General features: G+C 38.8%; 2 protein-coding genes across 2 annotated transcripts in view; both read right to left on the bottom strand.

The window, feature by feature from the left end:
- The window catches only part of VPS39 (VPS39 subunit of HOPS complex), a 47,102-nt gene extending 37,409 nt beyond the window's left edge, over window positions 1–9,693 (bottom strand). The window contains exons 1-2 of the mRNA XM_081112772.1: window positions 9,436–9,693; window positions 1,409–1,474 (exon numbers count right to left, since the gene is read on the bottom strand). Coding sequence (XP_080968898.1) covers window positions 1,409–1,474; window positions 9,436–9,508 — 139 coding nt within the window. The 5' untranslated portion in view covers window positions 9,509–9,693. The remainder of the gene's footprint in view (window positions 1–1,408; window positions 1,475–9,435) is intronic.
- A 2,083-nt stretch (window positions 9,694–11,776) lies between these two features.
- TMEM87A (transmembrane protein 87A) overlaps window positions 11,777–19,892 on the bottom strand; it is a 47,150-nt gene continuing 39,034 nt past the window's right edge. The window contains exons 16-20 of the mRNA XM_081112761.1: window positions 17,602–17,675; window positions 16,826–16,887; window positions 15,586–15,641; window positions 14,445–14,475; window positions 11,777–13,006 (exon numbers count right to left, since the gene is read on the bottom strand). Of these exons, the coding sequence (XP_080968887.1) occupies window positions 12,965–13,006; window positions 14,445–14,475; window positions 15,586–15,641; window positions 16,826–16,887; window positions 17,602–17,675 (265 nt within the window). The 3' untranslated portion in view covers window positions 11,777–12,964. The remainder of the gene's footprint in view (window positions 13,007–14,444; window positions 14,476–15,585; window positions 15,642–16,825; window positions 16,888–17,601; window positions 17,676–19,892) is intronic.

Below are 19,892 nucleotides of genomic sequence, written 5' to 3'. Positions count from 1 at the left end.
GCTCTACTACTTGCCTAAAAGCACAACATAAATTTACAAAGCTGGCTCTCCCCTTTCTATTAGGAAGGACAGAATTTAATCACTGGAAACAACTCAAGACCCTTATCAGCTCAGAGATGGCAGCAGAGAAATCTACATAGCAAACTTATCTCCATATATTTGCTTTCCCACAATTTGCCACTCTAGAAACTCACAAGTCCTTTTCCTTTATCTGGTTACTTCTCTAAAAATTTGTTGTTTGCTTGTTAGGATGACACAAAGGCCCAAGTTCGAATCACCCCTTTGCCTTACTCATCTCTGAGTGCTCTCATGTGTACGTAAAATGCACAAGTTAATAAACCTCTACTTGTTTTCTTCTTGTTAATCTGTCCTTTGTCCATCTGATTTACAGGTCTTTAGCCAATGAACCTAAAATGAATAGAGGGGAAATAATTTTTCTCTTTCCCTATACTAGTAAGATGTTCTTTTCCCCCTATGTTACCTTTGCTCTAGGTTCTAAAAAGAAGGCTCTATTTCCATGTTTCCTTAAGTAATTTACTATAGAAAGTTATTTATCAGGTTGAAAGCTATGAAATTTTGTTTTTCTAATATGGCTGAATAATGACAATTTCATAGGGTTCAACCTACTGTGGCATTAACAGCAGATTTCTACAGACTTGAAGCTCCAGGGCATAATATCCAAACAACGATTTTCCATAAAGAGAGCAGGGAAATAAAATTAGGAAAAGGAAATGAAATACTTTTTTTTTTTTCTGTTAGAGGGTTCTCTAACAGAATAAATTTCACATACTTTTTAGTTACTATTCTAAGGCACATTTAATTAGAACTTTAGTTTTTTAAGTTCTTTCAAACATTTTATTGAATCTGACCCAAACAAGTTTGTGATAAAAACTGACAGTTTATAGAAGGGAAAAATGACATTGGAAAGGCCCTACTCAGTCAAGTAGCCAAACAGAAATAAGCTGGACTCAAACCTAGATCCTTTTTCTCTTAGTTTACCCCTCATAATCAATAAGGTCTTTTAAATCAAAGGTTCCTAATTTTTTTCCTACTACCAGATCATTTACAGAAACATCTTATTTCCCAACATAACATTTCTTATTTCTTATTTCAGGAAGTCTCCAAAAAATAAGGAAGGGGGGAACATCTAACCCCCCTACCCCTGGCCTCGCCATCCCCATGGACACAGGGGCATATGGTCTGAAAATTTAAAAAAAAAAACCCTGGAAATTCTCACACGATTCTCCCCACTTTCCCACAGTGCTACTCCCAATCCCCACCCACTCTTTTAATGGTCCAGAAATCACTGATTTTACAGTTGTACATTAGCCAACTATCAAAACTTTTTTTTTTTTTTTTGCATGGATAGTAAGCCATTTCTTTCCAGTTCTGGAAAGTTGCCACTTACCAACATCCTTCCGAATCCTGTAGAGGAGAAGATGTCCTTGTTTGGTTCCAACAAGAAGCCATTCCTCTGGAAAAGAAAAGAGCTTTTCATTAAGAAATGAAATGAGAAACATCGGTCAGCTTTTGTCAGACCCTGTTTTCTTATCTGGGGGTGGTAATCCGAATCAAAGGGTCAAGAAAGTGAGTTGTGGTTTTTTTGATAGCAGGTGTTTGCAAAACTAAAGAATGTTTATAGTCAAGAACTATTTGAGAATCAACCAGTCAAAAAAGCATTTATTCAACAATTACCAGACTAGACATATTAGAGAAGAAAAAAATGCCCCTGGCTTCATTGTTTCTAAATTAAACTGCCCTAAAACATCATAGAAGTTTATAAAATCCTAAAATGGATAACATAAACATGAAATTAAGTATCTAATCTCAGAAATGACAGCTAAAAGGCATCCTTTGAAAGTTTAATGAGTTAACCTTTGGGAAAATAAGAAGTGCCGTAGTATATTAAGGTTACAGAAGATGATAACGTCTTGATGAAGATGGTAATAAATTGGAACCCTCATACATTCTTAGCAGGAATATAAAATGGTGCAGTCACTTTAGAAAACAGTCTGGCAGTTCCTCAAAAGATTAAACATAGAATAACTATATGACCTCACAATCCCACCCCTGGGCATATAAATAAGAGAAATGAAAACATACATCTACACAAAAACTTTTACACAAATGTTCCATAGTAGCATTATTTTTAATAGCCAAAAGGTGGAAACAACCCAAATGTCAATCACCTGATGAAGAGATAAACAAAATGTGGCATATCCATACAATGGAAATTAAGAAATGAAGTGCTGATACATCTATACCAGGATGAACTGCACATTATGCTAATGAAAGAAGCCAGACAAAAAGGGCTACATATTGTATGATTCTATTTATAAGAAATGTCCAGAATTAGGCAAATCTATGGAGACAGGAAGATTAGTGGTTGCCTAGGAGGGGTGGGCTTGGGGGGAAATGCGGAATGAATACTATGGGTTCGGAGTTTTTTTTAGGGTAATGAAAATGGTCCAAAATCGACTGTGGCAATACTTGCTTAATTCTGTGAACGTACTAAAAACCACCGAATTGTACATTTTAAATGGGTGAATTATATGGTATGTGAATTACATTTCAATAAAGCTCTCGTTTAAAAAAAAAAAAAATAATGATGGTGGAGGCCCATGGTTCTAAAACGCTGGTGTGTATCAGAATCATGTGAGGCTTTGTGAAAACAGACTGCTGGGCCGACCTGCTTCCTTTACAATAGGTCTGGAAATGGGCTCTGGAACTTGCATTTCTAAGAAGTTCCAGGTGATGCTGTTGGTTCAGGGGCCTCATTTTGGGAGACAGTGGTCTATAGTACAACTAAAGAGGCTCTGAAAGTGTTTAATTACCTGACAGATCCATAGTAACTCATTAAGAGAAGCTAAGCACATACAGATACTTCCTCAGCTCTCTGATCTTGTAACAGAAATCAGTCATATACTCTCTTGCTCCTTTGTAAAATAAAATATGGATAATGGTACAAATAGACTGAGCATGCACTGTATTCCGGAAAATACTAAGCACATATAATTAATGTTATTTCATGAATCCTCACAACTATCCTTTGAAATACGTCCTTTTTATAAATCCCCTTTTTATAGGTGAGGGAGTTGAGGCCTTGGGGACAAGTATTTGCCCAGAGTCACACATGTAGTAAGATATGCATGTGAGTCAGGACCTAACCACATGCTGTGATGCACTTAATCAGTGTCTCACATCAAAAGACTGGGTGTTGGCCAGAGGTGGTCTGGAAGGCAGTGGTTATATTTATAAAAACGAGTCAGGAGCCACCTCAGGAACATCTTCCAGGTTGATGTCCTTAGTCTTCCAGAAAAAGAAAGTGATTGTCTTCTTTTATTGTGCATTTTATTTACTTTTTAAAAATATTTTCATTGATTTCAGAGAGGAAGGGAGAAGGAGAGACAGAAACATCAATGATTAGAGAGAGTCATTGATCGGCTGCCTCCTGCACACCCCATACTGGGGATCAAGCTTGCAACCCAGGCATGTGCACTGAGCAGGAATTGAACCGTGACTTCTTGGTTCATAGGTCGATGCTCAACCACCGAGCCAAGCTGGCTGGGCAGACACGGTGTGCTCTTAATAACATAAGTCAAAATCAGAAATAACACTAGTTCTAATGGAATGCTAGAGATTTATGTTGGAACAGAACATAGAAAAATAATTCAGCTTACAGTGCTTGCTTTGTAAAAGATAATGTTTAGATATCACTGTATGAGCAACTGGTAATATTAAAGTTGATTCTTAAGAAACCCATTGATATTTCAAATATAAATAAAATGAAGTGTGAAATTTTTAAAAATTCTCTTATGGCATACATACATATCAATAATGAAAAGGCCAGCATAACCCCTCCTCTTTACTATGCTTCCTTTACCAAACCCCCAAGCCCCCACCAGTTCCTGTTTTTCTTTCTCTCTTTTAACAGACTCACCTTCCCCCGGGTCTGCAAGGCCTGTCTATCATGCTCTCTCTACAGGGTACCTCCCCACAGCCCTCTCTCGTCGTCTCTCCAGGGACCCCAGTGACAGCCTCAGCTGGTCTCCCTCCACATGTTCTTCCGTGTGGGTTACTTTGCAGCAGATCTCTGATGCTGTTCCACTGGGGCTTAAATTCTCATGAAGCTGCACCACTACAATATGAAGTCAAACTCATAAGCATGATATTTGAGAGCCCATTTTCCATTTTTTTTGAAATATTTATTTGCCAATAGATAGTTCTTATCAAATGTCTACTCTACTGGTCATCAAAAGGAGTCTAATAAGTTCATTGAAAAACATTTTTTTTTAATTTTAATATGTTTTTATTGATTTGAGAGATGGGGGAGGGGGAGGTGGAGAGAGAAACATTTATGAGAGAGAAACACTGATCAGCTGCTTCCTACACACCCCCCACCTGGGATGGAGCTCACAATCCTGGCATACGACCTGGCAGGGAATTGAACCAGCAATCTTCTAGTGTATGGGACAATGCCAACCAACTGAGTCGCACCAGCCAGGGCTGTTTTTAAATTTTGTAATTGGAATTTTATTTAACCTTTTAAGTTTTTTCATTTGGAGGTGTTACGGAAAAATGCCTTCATCTTGTAAGTACTGTAACTTCCTTTAAATGGTAAAAGCACCATACACATACTCATCCCTAATCCTCAAAGTCATAAGGAAAATGTAATAACAGCACAGAACCTTACAGAAGTCAGTGGGGACTCGGGTGGCCAGAGGACCTGAGCACATTGGGCCTTCACGTTCTACTGACATGTCACCATATAACACAGCTGTACATGCAAAACACAGAGAACGAAGAGCCTGCAGAGCAAGCACAGCACAGGGTAAATAGTCCATTCTGAGATGCAACACTGCACATCAGAAAGTGGCATGCACTATACAAACAAGTAACACATTCATAAACGGGTGATACTGAGCCCTAGAAAATTCATGACAGCCTAATTCTGAGACACAAGGTTGGACTTGATCCCTCCTGGGAAGTGAGTAAGGCTGGCCTTTCTTGCTCATAATTACCCTATTAATGATCTGTCCAGCAGTACAACCCAGTCCAACCTCATGTAATTAACAATTCCATTCCTGGCCCAATGCTGGCCACTGCAGGGAATAAGCTGGTGGTCACTTCCCTTCACTAGGTCATAGGGCAAAGAACAGTGTTTCTGAAAGCATAAGGCCCTGATTAGCCACATCAGAATCACTTGGACTTATTAAAAATGCACATTCCTGAGCCCCGCTTCCAGAGATCCCGCATCAATGATTCTGCAGTGGTGAGTGCCCTGAAATTTGTAATTTTAAACTTCATTTTATTGCATTAGACATGTATGTAGTTCCAAAGTTAAAACTGTAAGAAATCTAGCTTCCATCCTTATCTACTCTACTGTTCTCTCCCTTCCACTATAGGTAAGCATTTTAGTAGTTTGTGATTTATTTTTCCATTGTTTCTTTGGATAATATAAGCAAATATGATTGCGTATATGCACATACAGATACACACATACACATCTGCTTTTTTTTTTTACAGGCTCTGACTATGCATTAAAGTTTGGGAGCCAGGCTGTAGAATCAGCCATAATTTACTATAGATATGATCTTAAAAAAATTACTTAGATTCTCATGTTCTTCCTCTGCAAAATGGAGTTATTATTTATAAAAGCTCAATAGATTAGCATTCAATAAATGGAAGCTATTACCATTAATATTATTATTCATTAATTAAACAAATACTTAATGGATACCCATTAAAACTTTGGAATTGTTTTAGACACTGCAAATAAAGGGATATAGAAGACAAAGTTCCTACTCTGAAGAAATTTATATTCTAATATGGAGAGAAACAATAATAATATATAAAACTAGTGGCCCAGTGCACAAAATTCGTGCACGTTAAAAGGGAATTAGAGGAAATATTTTAATATTGCTATTTGCCCTTTCTCTATAATAGAAGTGTCAGAGATGAAAGAAAATTAGTAAAATGTATATGAAAATCTCCATCCTGTCAGAGTCTGGGGTGTGCTGCAGGACCCAGAGTCAAGTCCCCACCCACACATGCGCGCCTCGAAATTGCGTTGAGACCCAGCTAGCTCCACCCCAGTCAAGGCCCGCAGGGCAGGGGGTGCGGCTTCAGGTGCCCCGGCCCTGGCGGCGAAGCCTCAGGTCCCCCGTCAAGCCCCGCTGGGTGGGGGGTTGCAGCCTCAGGTTCCCCGGCCCAGGCGCCAGGGCGAGGGGCGCAGCCTCAGGTCCCCCAGCCTGGCCTCAGGTCCCCTGGCTCCGGCGGGAGGGCGTGATGATCATTTGCATATTAACTCTTTATTATATAGGATAGCATTAGATGACAACCCATGATGGAAGGAATGATAAGACTGGAAAAGAGAATAGCACAATGGTGGATATAGCATTCTCTTTAATATAGAATAGTTAGGGAAGGTCTTGCTGATTTATGTGACATTTCAGTGGAAACTTGAATGAAATGAGGAATGAGCCATGAAATATCTAAGGCAAAAGAGTGCCAGGCAGAGGAAACAGCGAGTGCCAAGGCCCTGGAGTAGGTATGTGCCATGTTTGTTCATGGAACAAGAAAGACAGTGTGTGTGACTAGTGCCAGACAGGTTCAGGGATAAGAGCCTAGGAAATAAAATCAGGGAAGTAAAACCAGAGGCCTGACCATCTCAGGCATAGCCAGCCATGGTAAGGACTTTGGAACTTATTCTAATTGTGATGGGAAGCTACTGAAGGATTTTGAGCAGAGAAGAGATGTAATTAAGTTTTTGAAAGATCACTCTGTGTGGATAAAAAACTGAAAATAGCACAATGGCAAACACAGGTGATCAGTCAGAAGACTACTATAGTAATTTAGATGAGAGAGGATGGTGACCTCATCAAGAGTAGAAAAAGTGGAGATGGAAAGAAATGACTGGAATCTGGATTTACTCTGGAGGAGGAGCAGACAAGGTTGCTAATGGAATGAATGTGGTGTATAAGAGAAAAGGGGAAGTCAAGAATGATTCCAAGGCTTTTGGCCTTAGCCAAATGAGTAAACAGAAATGACATTTGCTGAGATATGGTATGAGGGAAAGGCATGTTTTGGGAGAGTGTAATCATCAAGAATTTTCTGGCCATGTTACTAGACACCCAAAATGAAGATGCTAAAAGGCAGCTGGATTCTACAACTCTGGAGTTTAGAGAGAGGTCATCATCATCAGTGCCCTCCTTATTTCCATTTCTGAAGAGAGATTATCGTCCAGCTCAAATACTGTCTGGTCCTGCAAGTTCCTGGATGAACATCAGGTAAAAGGGGCAGCGACTAGAAAGAGCAATACTGATTGCTGCTAAAGCCTGAAAATAAAGCAGTTTTGAGGCAAGAGGCGGTAAATGGCCTCTTGTAGCCCCAATACCTACCACAACATCCTAGCAGGCAACAGGCATATCTCCTGTTCTGTGGAAGATCAAGGCAGGTAGGTCCAAAGCTACCTACCATCTCAAGCCTGTCTTCCTGAAAAGCACAGGTACAGGGAGGGAATCTTTACTGTGACAAACTGTTGTTGGTGAGAGAGGCTGAGATATGTTTACTACTAGTTCCACAGGGTATCCGAGTCAAATTGTGACAAGTGAAGTAGAGTGTGGTAACCAACTACACCCATCCTTTTCAGAAGCACAAGTCCTAGGCAGGGTTGGGTAGCCCTCCTCCATGTTTTCCTAATAGGCAGCATATGACTCTGTTATCATTTATCTCGTACCATAATCTGCTTTCTGTCTTTGTCCCCCACTGTGTGTCCCAGAAGCACCGGCACTGTGCCTTACTCATCCTTATTCCTGTCCCTAGCAGAGAGACGGGTGTAAGTAGGTACTTAATACATATTTGATGAAGAAATAGGGGAATGAAACCCTTTGTGCAGTGTCAGGTCTTTCATTTTTAAAGTTTTAAATTCTTACTGAGAGCACTTAATGACAGAAAATGGAGGCCTTCTTGAGATATCTGGAGGAAGCAGGATTCTCTCCTTAACCCAAAGGACGAGGACTGCTTACTATGGAGATGCAATTTTAAGAGGCCCAGGGCTGCTAAGGCAGGAGGGGTGTACATTAACATGAAAATCTGTAGTGAACGCACCCTACTGAAGAGGTTGTGAAGAGCTCTGCAAAGCTGACTGGGTGGTACTGTCCACAGATGATGCGTAAGACTCCACCAGGCCCACCACGGGCAAGGCTGACTGGGTGGCGCTGTCCATAAGATGATGCATAAAATGCCAGCCACCACTGAGATTCCTACCAGGCCCTCAGTATAAGATCTGATTAAGGGTTCTGAGCTACCTTTTTATAGTCCTTGATTTCTTACCTGGACATGAACAGGAAAAACTGAAATTATTTCAGTTTGGTCTTTGGGGGCTGTTAGACACAACCAGTCATAATGTTCATAGTTAAGAGTCCAAGTTTAGACCGCTGAAACCTTTTTTATTCCACAGTATACAAGAGATAAGAGCTGTCTGACCCTGTTTTCTGTACTGGCCACTCCCAAAAGGCTTATGCCAGTTTTTATGGGTTAAATTTCAGGACAGCCTGTAATGATGGTGTTCTACCTACAGAGTTAAGGTAACTTGGGCACTTGAATATAAGGCAATGAACCATTTGACTAGATCAGCGATTTTCAACCCTCTTCATCTCATGGCACACAAACTAATTACTAAAATTCTGCAGCACACCAAAAACTGTTGTTGTTTTTGCTGATCTGACCAAAAATGTACAATTTTTATTCATTCACTCCGGATGGTTATTGTTTTGCTGGCTGTTCTCATTTTTTTTTATTTAATTTTTTACAATCTAAGGGAAAAGAGGTCAGTGCCCTTGACTAGTCAGGTAGTGCGTACTTTACAAATTCTTGTGGCACACTGGCTTAAAATCGCTGGGCTAGATTAAGAGTTTAAATAACAACGTGAGTTACCTACAATGATGAGAAGTGAACAATGAATGATCACTAAGGGGAAAATGGCATACGGTGTTAACTTGTTCCAATCCCCCTCCTCTTCATCCCCCCCATACCCCTCTTGTTCTCCCCCAAACCAGTACAACACAATCATCAGATAAGCTCAAGTTCCTGGCAGGCTGAAAGCTTCCCACTGCTTGTGCCTCCACACTAAAGACTTCTTGGGAATCGAAATAAGCCAAAGCTGAGCACAATTAAGGAAATCTCAACCTCCAACTCTGCACCAAGAGCAAGTGCCGGCGGCACGTCCCTAAAATGCTTGGATCCCAGGGGATGGTCCTAAGAGCCCTCGCTGTCTACGATGCTCTGCTCGCCTTCATCGCAGTTCCCTTTCGGACGGCGTCCGGCCGGAGCCCGCACCGCCAGACGCCCGTCCACGTCCCCCGGCTTGTGCGGGGTCCGTGCCGCTCCCGCGCTGCCGGGGCCCCCGCCTCGGCCCTCGGTCCTCCGACTCACCCCAGGCTGCCAGGCAGTCGATCTGCAGAGGCAGCTTTTCTAGGATCGGCACCGGCTCGAAGGCGTCGTGCATGGCGGCGAGCAGAGTCGCCGGGACAGCCTCACTCTGAGAGGGCCGGGCCGGGCCGGGCCGTGAGCAGAACCGCGCTGAGGAAAGGGCCGAGCAGAAACTGGCCGGAGACCCCAACTACAGGCCTTTCAGCAGCAGAGCCATCCCCAACACCGGACTTCCTGCTGGCCTAAGCCCACCCCTTCCGCAGCCGGAGCCCGCCCCTTCCGCCCTAGCTCTTAAATCACCTTCAAGGAAAGCGCCAATGCTTGGGTTCCCCTTTCACCCTAGGCCTAGAGCTCCTCCATTATGGAGTAGCCATGGGCTTAAAAAGGGGGGAAATTATGGAATCTTAGAACTGTGTTAGGAAGTATAGTGTGGTGGTGGAAGTACAGGATTAGGAAGTATAGAATTCGGGCTTTGGCGTCAGACCTGGGACGGAGATCTGCCATTTAGGAAACCGGCTGTGACATTTAAAAAATTTAATCTCCCAAGGACTTAAATTTCCTTAATGTGCAAAACGATGACTTTATGTACCTGCCTAGCGCTGTGAGCTCTTAGCAATGCTTGACTCAATAAATGATAGTTTTAGTATCAGCATTATAATCACAGCCTTACCCTTACATTTTAAAGGTGTTCCAAGCAAGTGGTTCTCAAAGGGTGGTCCCTAGACTGGCAGCATTTGGGAACTTGTTAGAAATGCAGTCTCAGGCTTCACTCCCGCCCTACTCAATCAGAAACTCTGAAGAGTGGCAGGATGGGGGGGGGGGGGGGGTGCCCAGTGGTCTAATAGATTCCCAAGGTGAGCCCATGCACTTGAAAGTTTGAGAAGCACTGCAATGACCAGTATCTAGCAATTTACAACAAAGAAAACAGCAGGTATGTCATAAAATTAAGCATTTGGTTTAAAGCAAAAATGTAAAAGAAAAAAAGGGTGAGTCTATAATGAGTTAAAGATGGCCTGGTCATTTTAATTTTACACAATCTCAGTTTCTTCATTGTAAAATTAGGAATACTGTCTGATCTTTATCAAACGCTATTTCTGATAATCAAATATTTTCTAGTAAGAAAAAAAAATGCTAAACAAACCGTATGTTGTCTGATTTTTACCATAGAAACTGAACTCCTTGAAAATTTAGCATTGCCAGCTGCTCTACTGGAAGGAAGCCTAATAATACCTGTAGTTCCAGGACCAAGGGCTAAGACTAAAATAAACAATGCAAACTATAAGGTAACAGGTCAGTGTAATACTATAAATTCCTTCTGAAAGCCTTCTTAAAAAAATGACACACTATATACAATCACATAAGCAGCCATAGAAAAAGAATTATCAGGTCCCAGGCTACATCTATAAACTGCTTAACACAATAGTTTTGTGGGGGGTTTTTCCTGGTCTCAAGTCGGCATCTAACCAGCCTCAAAACACATTTGACCGACTATCCTATTATGACTATTATTCACTTGCTAAGTTTTAGTATGGAAGAACAGAAGCATGACAATTATATCAGACCTTTGTCATGGGTTAATCTAAGAATATACTCAATTTCTCATATGGTTCCTTAGAGGTATTGCCTTAGTGATTTTAAAAAAATACACACACAAAAAAACACAGCCCTAGCCAATTTGGCTCAGCGGATAGAATGTCAGCCTGTGGACTGAAGGGTCCCAGGTTTAATTCTGGTAAAGGGCAAATGCCGGGGTTTCGGATTCGATCCCCAGTAGGGGGAGTGCAGGAGACAGCCAATCAGTGACTCTCTCATCACTGATTTTTTTTTTAAAATATATTTCTTTATTGATTTCACAGAGGAAGAAAGGAGAGAGAGATAGAAACATCAACGATGAGAGAGAATCATTGATCGGCTGCCTCCTGCATGCCCCCTACTGGGATCGAGCCCGCAACCCAGGCATGTGCCCTTGGCCGGAATCGAACCCGGGACCCTTCAGTCCGCAGGCTGACGCTCTATCCACTGAGCCAAGCCAGCTAGGGCATCACTGATGTTTCTATCTCTCTCCCCTCTCCCTTCTCTGAAATCAATAAAAATATATTTTAAAAACACGCACACACACATCACAAACAGCTGTAGAGAAATGTTACATAAATGTAAACACTTTTACTATAGTATTAATTAGTGAAGATTGTGGTAATGTGGTTATAGGTTTCAACAGATAGGAAGGCGATATAGAATAAAAATCATGGAAGGAAAATTCCCATGAGAGTTTGGGAGAAAGAAGGGTTTTAGATAAAGTAAAAAAAAAAAAAAAAAGACACAGAAAACACACATTAATTTTGTTAAAATTTTTTATATTAAAAAACGGCATGAACTTTCTATGTAGAACAAAACTCTTGGAAGGCAAAAGTAGACAAAACCATTAGAACAGAAACAGAGTGCTTCAAATGAATCCCATCACCTTGTGATGTCTCTTATAAACAGTCTCTAAACCAACACCAGATACAAGAACCGTTTACCCCAAAGAATGAGCAGCAGTCCAGGGTCTCCATACTACTTCATGCAGCAAAACTTAAACCAGAAGGACCTGTTTCCTTTGTATTAGCTCCTGCTTCTGAAGAATTAGAGTTTTTAACAGGGTGCTCATTCACAAGCACTTAGATGGCGTGCCTCTCTGCATCTAGTGCAACACCCAGTGAATGAAGGCAAACAAAGCAATGTCTGGAGTCTGCAATGTCGCCTTGAGGCTTACAAAACAGTAGTTAAAAGTTCTGGAGTGTGCACCACATTGCCAGCAATGGGATGTGTCACAATAGCAGATGTCAAAAGAGTTAAGCTAATATTTTTCTCTAAAGTACATCTGAAATAGAAAAATCTTTAATATATACCATTTGTAAACAAAATTGCACTTGATTTTGCTTTTTAAAATTATCTGAATTACACTGTAACAGTTTCTTTCTCTCCCTTGCTCTTTTTTTTCTTTCTTTCTTTTAATTATTGGTAGAACCATGGCTCAAGTCATAAGGACTTTTTTTCCTCAAAACTACCTCTTCAAGATGTAACCTTGGCTTCCCAGGAAATGGAAAGATAATTAACAATTTCCCCATCACCTATGTAACTCCCTAAATAAATAAAAATCGCAGGCAGTTGCTCCTGGAGATTACATGTTATGTTGGTGATGTCACATTTTTTAAAAGATGTTGAACTTTTTAGTTTGACAGATTAAACAATTTAAACATCATAGAAGGTTCAGGAAGAACACACATAAATTGCATCAACATCCATGTGAGGGTGTGGGAGGGAATGGGGCATCAATGTTGTAAATAAGAAACTTGCAGAATTTTTTCATCCTATGAACATCATTCAATAAGATGTTCTAGTCCTGACACCTCTCGCCAGCTCCAAAGCACAAAGATCAAGGAACAGATCAGGATGTCATTGCCTCCTTTAATCCATGGAGCAGTGCAGAGGATTGACAGAAGATGATCTCTTCCCAGATACTAGCATCTTCAACTGCTCATCTTCCCACTCTTTACTCCATTTTGGATCTTTCAAAGTGTGTGATCATTCGTTCCTAGAGAAAAAAAATAAAAAGGTTTGTTCAAAATACATTAATTTAAATGGCCTACATTCCAAATATCTTCTATATAGATGAGGCACACAGGCATTCCTGCAAGTACTTGTTTATGTTCATTAAATACTTAGGAGAGATGATTCTTATCGTTTATGAAGATTCTGAAAGATAGACACGTCCAGGCCCCACACAAGATTAACCAAATCAAAATCTCTAGGCCTCTGTACATCAAACCACAAATCAAAAGGAATTGCGTGTTTTAGAGTCAAATAAGATGATAAAACAACAATTTACTTAAGATTAAGCTTTAATAAAAATGTGTACCTCCTCTAATTCAGGAATTTAACTGAATTAGAAATAGTCAGGGATGCAGGCAAAGATTTAGTCACAAGAATTTCTAATGCAACACTCAAAATTATAATAAAATACTAGAAAAAATTAAGTGTTCAAAAATACAGAATTGTACAAACTATGGTATATCCTTATAAAGAAATTATACTCACTAAAATTACATTGATAAAAAGTTCTAGAGATCTGTTGCCCAAGAATGCAAATATAGTTAACACTTTGCATTTGAGACTCGTTAAGATGGTCATTTTATTTGTTCTTGACCATAATTTTTTGGTGTGCTCAAAAGGCTTTCTGAAACCAAGACTCTAACGGCAACCCAATATTCAGAACATGTCCAGACTAACTAGTTCCCATTAACTCAGGCAATTATTGTGAAGCCTTTCAGATGAACTGTATGGAAGCATATTAAGATTAAAAATCAACATAAGCCCGGCTGGTATGGCTCAGTAGTTGAGCATGGACCTATTAACCAGGAGGTCACAGTTCGATTCCCAGTCAGTGCACATGCCCAGGTTGCAGGCTCCATCCTTTGAAGGGAGCGTGCAGGAGGCAGCTGATCAATGATTCTCTCTTATCACTGATGTTTCTATCTCTCCCTCTCCCTTCCTTTCTGAAATTAATGAAAATATATTTTAAAAAATAAGCATCAGAGGTACTAATTATAATCCTTAATATATGAAGGAGATAGTTGCATAGACAATAATGAATAATAGGTAACTTAAAATAACTTATATGTTGCTTTGGTCTATGATATTCCTTTCTCAATCCTTTTATTATTTTTTCCTAGATTATGTAAGGGTTAAAACTGAATTTCTTAAAGACAAAGGAAGTAGAAAGTGGGACAGTATGGTTATTTGCTACCCAAATTAAAGACATTCTCAAGTCTGACCATAAAACTTTGGAAAAGGAGGACATATACAGAAAGTAAACCCTCCTGAATATTTGAGTTCTAATGTTAGTATTTCTGTTCTCATCCTTTTCAATGATACTCTTACTGAGTCAAATAAAATCTCCCTGAACAAAGAACTTATGATTCCCTATAAAGTCAATAGACCCATATTTTTTTGCACATGATCTGATTACTAACCTCGTCTGAATCAAGAAGGGCTGGAAGTGCTCTGCAGAGAGAAAAACACCAAATAGAATAATGTAAAATAAAGCCAAATGTGGTTCAAAAAGGACAATGGAATAATGAATGCAATATAAAACATTTTTTTTGTTAAGTGTATAATATTTGTATCTTATTAATGGCTATTTGGGGGGGAACAAATAAAAAACAAGAATCAAAATTACTAAAATTGTATTAAAAAACAAAAACACGTTCTGTATTGTAATAGAACCAATGTTTAATAAAATTAAAGCTATACCCAGCCAGCGTGGCTCAGTGGTTGAGCACTGACCTATGAACCAGGAGGTCACAGTTCGATTCCCAGTCTGGGCACATGCCCGGGTTGCAGGCTCAATCCCCAGTGCAGAGTGTGCAAGAGGCAGCTGATCAATGATTCTCTTTCATCACTGATGTTTCTATCTCTCCCTCCCTCTCCCTTCCTCTCTGAAATCAATAAAAGTACATTAAAAAATAAACAAATGTTTTAAAAAAATGAAATTATAGCTATGGAAAAGAAGTCAAAAATTCCAAAAATAAATAAACAAACAAAATTGAAACAGATTCATAGATACAGGAACAGACTGATGGTTGCCAGATGGATGGAGGTTGAGGGAATGGGTGAAAAAGATGAAGAGATTAAGAAGTACAAATTGGTAGTTAAAAAATAGTCACAGTATAAAGTACAGCATAGGGAATATAGTCAATAATATTGTAATAAAACTATGTACAGTGCCAGGTGGGTACTAGAAATATGGAGAGAAGCACTCTGTGAAGTATATGATTGTCTAACCACTGTGCTGTACACTTGAAACTAGTACAAAATATTATTGAATGTAGACAGTAATCTTTATGAAAAAAAAAAAAATATTCCAAAAGAATTATCCCACTGATTTTGGAAACATCTATACCTTAAACTTTCTAAACAAAATGTCATCTGACTGAATAATCTCAATTACTTTTGTTTGTACGTATATCATTCCTAATCTTTATTCTTAAACATCTTTTTAATGTTTTTAATTATTCTTTTGAAAAGTTAACTACAAACATTCTCATTAGTGTACCCTGGCCCTCAGTACTACCTGTGAAATAGGATTCTTTTAGTAATGATTCAAAAACTTACACATCTGTCACAGAAGAAGGGACGTTTTCTTCTACCCACTTCAAATCATCTTCCTGCTGGGAACATACAAGTACCAGTTGTTAGCATAAAATAATACATCTTAGACAAGAATCTAAAGGTCTCAAAATCTTTAAATTTAATCTTTTGTTACTCTGAAGTAGTATATTGACATAACAAATGGGACTGCTAACAGTAAAGTCAAATAACTTAAAAACTTTATCACCAAAATGTAAAATGATGTTCTATATCCTTAAATGATTTCTGCCCAAAGGTCTAATACCTAGCTTTCATTTCATGTAAGCTTTGCTTCTTAAAAATGAGATAAAGTCCTTGATGTAGAGTAAATGCAGTTCTAAAAAATGAAAATCTGCCCTAGCCAGTTTGGCTCAGTGGACAGAGTGTCGGTCAGCAGACTGAAGGGTCCCGAGTTCAATTCTGGCCAAAGGCATGTACCTCCTCCATTGCACGCTCAATCCCCAGCCCTGGTTGTGTGGGAGGCAACCAATCACTATGTCTCTCTCACATCAATGTTTCTGTCTGTCTCTCCCCCTCCCTTCCACTCTCCCTAAATATCAATGGGAAAACATCCTTGGGTGAGGATTAACAAATCACACACACACACACACACACACACACACACACACACACATGCTGACTAAAAACTCTAAAGTTTACTACAGAAAAAACTTTAGGTTATTAATGAGGCTATGACTTCACTGGTAAAAACCATTAAACAAAACCAAGAGACTGATCTGGTACCTTTTCAGGTCATAAGCAAACCACCTACTTCAAGATTCTATCCTAGATAGAATCACTTGCTGTCTCTGTTTTTAATAATGTAAATGTTGTCCTGAATGGTGTGGCTCAGAGGTCAGAGCATCAGCCCACACAATGAAAGGTCACCAGTTCAATTCCCTGTCAAGGGCATGTACCTGGGTTGCGGGTACACCCCCCACAGCGTGTATGGGAGGCAACCAGTCTGTATGTCTCTCTCACATCAATGTTTATGTTTCTCTTTCTCTCTCCCCCTCTCCCTCCCTTCCTCTCTCTCTAAAAAGCAATAAAAAAAATATCCTCAGATGAGGATTTAAAAAAAAAAGTAAATGTAATAGACATTAAAAAATTTATAAAGCAAGCTTAAGTACAGCCCAGGTGAAGAAAGTCATTAAGGCCTGCACATACTGCTGCGCTGCCACAGGCTGGAGGGCAGGGCAGAGGAAAGGAAAGAAGTCACACTTACTGCTTTGTTTACTTTACTATTTCCATTTGGTTCTTGTTTGGTACTTCTCATTTTCATCCCTTCTATAGAAGGAAAAAAATGGAGATTGGCTAATTATGTCAATATCTAGCGATGATCACAAAAATGAATTCAGAGCTTTATTTTAAGCTTACTGACCTTGACTTATACAATAGATGCTTCTCTATCTTTACATTTATGCTGGGAAATTCAAAGCCAAATTTTCAGCTCATCTCTGGTAAGTTAACTGAACACTTAATAACCAATTATTTACAGAATTTACCATAGCTTCATCTTAAGATTCATGCCCTTATTTTTGCTTCTCCCTAACTTCACCCCCACACAGCTGTAAAATAGTAAACAATGTAATTACATCAAAGTATTTTGATTTTGATACTAAAAATGTAAGCATGTTTGAACTGTGTGGATTCACTTATATGTGAAATTTTTTCAATAAACACAGTAAATGTGTTTTTTTCCTATGTTTTTAATAATACTGTCTTTTCTCTAGCTTCCTTTATTGTAAGACTAGCATTTAATACATATAATATATAAAATATGTATTAAATGACTTTATGTTATCAGTAAGGCTTCCTTCCAGTCAACAGTAGGCTATTAGTAGTAAAGTTTTTGGGGAGTCAAAAGTTACACATGAATTTTCAATTGCATGGGGAATCAGCACCTCTAACCCTCATGTTGTTCAGGGTCAACTTTACTCCATTTCTAAAAACCAGAAAAGAATATTTAAAGCACAAATAAAAGGTAAATTTTATCACTACCAAAACTTTCTTTCAGCATGGGTTCCTTTTGTTCATCCTCTTCTTCTTCCTCAGACAAAGGTGAAAAGGCAAACCTGAGAGAACAAAGGTAGAACATAAGGAAAAAAATGAGAAAACTACAACAGTTGCTCCAGTATCTGGATTTTACAGAACTGATTATTGAAGCTCCCAATTACAGTCATTCATAAAATCAGTTAACGGAATAATAAAATAATTCTTCCCCTTCAGAAAGCCTGTATTAGCAAGGGAGAAGCAGGACAGTACCATATTTACACTGAGTGGCCAGATTATTATGACCGGCCAGATTATTTTGACCACCCCATCAGTACAATGAAGTGAATTAGTTATGTAAATAATAATAATAATAAAACCTTGAGAGTTTTGCTTAGGAAGTTTTCAATATCCAGTATTTTTGGAAGTGTAAATGAAGTACTGATGGGGTGCTCATAATAACCTGGCCACTCAGTGTATAAATGCAGGCTCAGCTACATGCTACCCATGACTTTAATCAAGTTACTTATTCTTTATTCTCTCTGTGCACCTCCCGTTTTCCCATCTGTAAATGGGGATAACAGAACATTACTCAGAGGTGTTCTTTGAAAAGTAAATAAGTCACTTTAAAAAGTACTTAAAGTAATATCTGACACACAGTAAGCATTTAAAAAATGTTCATTTACAAGCACATGTATCATCCAGAGGTAAGTAAATTCTCGTGTAATTTAAAATCTCAGCCTTCAATGAGGTAGCTGAGATGGAAGTTCTGATCTTGTGTGTTTCAGGTAATTTAAAATCTGTTTCCAAGTGTGGAAGTGGGAAGATGAAGGCCTAATCAGATACATCTCAGATATCTTTCCTACAGTTTCCAAGAGACTCAGCAGACAGGTCATTCCTAGAATGCTTTATCTTTGAACTTGCTCTGTACTTACTATTGCCTGTTACTTTCATTTACCTTGTCTTTAAATCGCCCTTCTGTGATTTTAAAAGAGAAAACTCTATAAACTAGGAATAATAGGGAACACCTGTAACATGTTAAAGGTTAACTAACAAAATTTCACAGTAGCTTTCAAAGTTAATGATGACCTGGAAGCACTTATTTTAAAGTGGTAAGATGAGGAGTCTCACTCTCACTGCCTCAATTCAATAGCCTAGCCAACACAAAAATCAGAAATGAAGCAAGATTATTTGGAAAGAAATAACATTATCATTAGTTTAGCTAATAACCAATAAACCGAGAAAACCTGAAAATTATCAGCACTAACAAAGTAATGTAGGAGGGTGGATGGATATGATAAATATACAAAAGCCCAAAGCCTTCCAACATATTCGGGAAAGTCATTGGTATTATTTTTAAAGTATGTATCCTAGAGCCATAAAAACTTTCAAAAACATTTAAATAAAATTATAAAACGTAACTGAAGCATTGAAAGAACTAAAAAAAATGGACATATACCATAATCAAAGATGGATTAAAAAGATTTCCCTAATTAATCCATTAATTCAATTAAATTCCAATAAAAATCCAACAAGGTTTTCCTAGAATTAAACAATCAAGGTGTATTTTATTGAGGAGCAAAAGATCCAATAGCAAAGGACATTTAAAAAAAGGAGATTGAGGGAGCATGGTTTGGCCCTCCAGATACTACTTAGGTGTGCTACTGATGCAAGATCAGAGCAACTGAAGAGAACAGAAAACCTATAATCAAATAATTCTTGATAAATGGAATCTCAACTATAAAATTTGTAAAAAATTATAAAATAACTATGACTTCACCTCAAGCTAGGAAAGGATGTCTTAAGACACAAAATATACAATCCCTGAGGGGAAAACTGACAAATTTGACTCCCTAGTTTCAAGTTTTTCTATAACCAAGAACATCATTAAAAAGTTTAAAGTTAACCAATAAACTCTGGGTACAGTTAATAGTTATAAGTGTGATGGAGAAAAATTTAGGCAAAGGAATACTGAAGTGTTTAAGAATTGATGTACAAGGGTATTTAAAACATCACTGTACCTTATTCCTATTTTTAATGACCCCTATGAGTAAGAGGTAACAAAGCAGGCCTTTAGAGAGCCTCCTTACCTGGATGCCCATGGCTGGTGTCTGGGAACCTGGCACTGGACCTGTTTCATAACTGGGTAAGGGTGGATCACTGTGCCTAGATTACCTCTATAATTCAACCTATAATAAGCTTTGCTTACCTTCTGGGAACCTGGAATTTTGGTACATATTAAGCAGAGGGTGCTTATGTGTCAAGTCCCAATAAAAACCTGAGTGCTGAGTCTCTAATGG

The sequence above is a fragment of the Myotis nattereri genome (assembly GCF_964212035.1).
Source record: "Myotis nattereri genome assembly, chromosome: 1".
Classification (NCBI taxonomy): Eukaryota; Metazoa; Chordata; class Mammalia; order Chiroptera; family Vespertilionidae; genus Myotis; species Myotis nattereri.
Note: the sequence above shows the minus strand (reverse complement) of the source record. Positions and strands in the feature narration are given on the sequence as shown.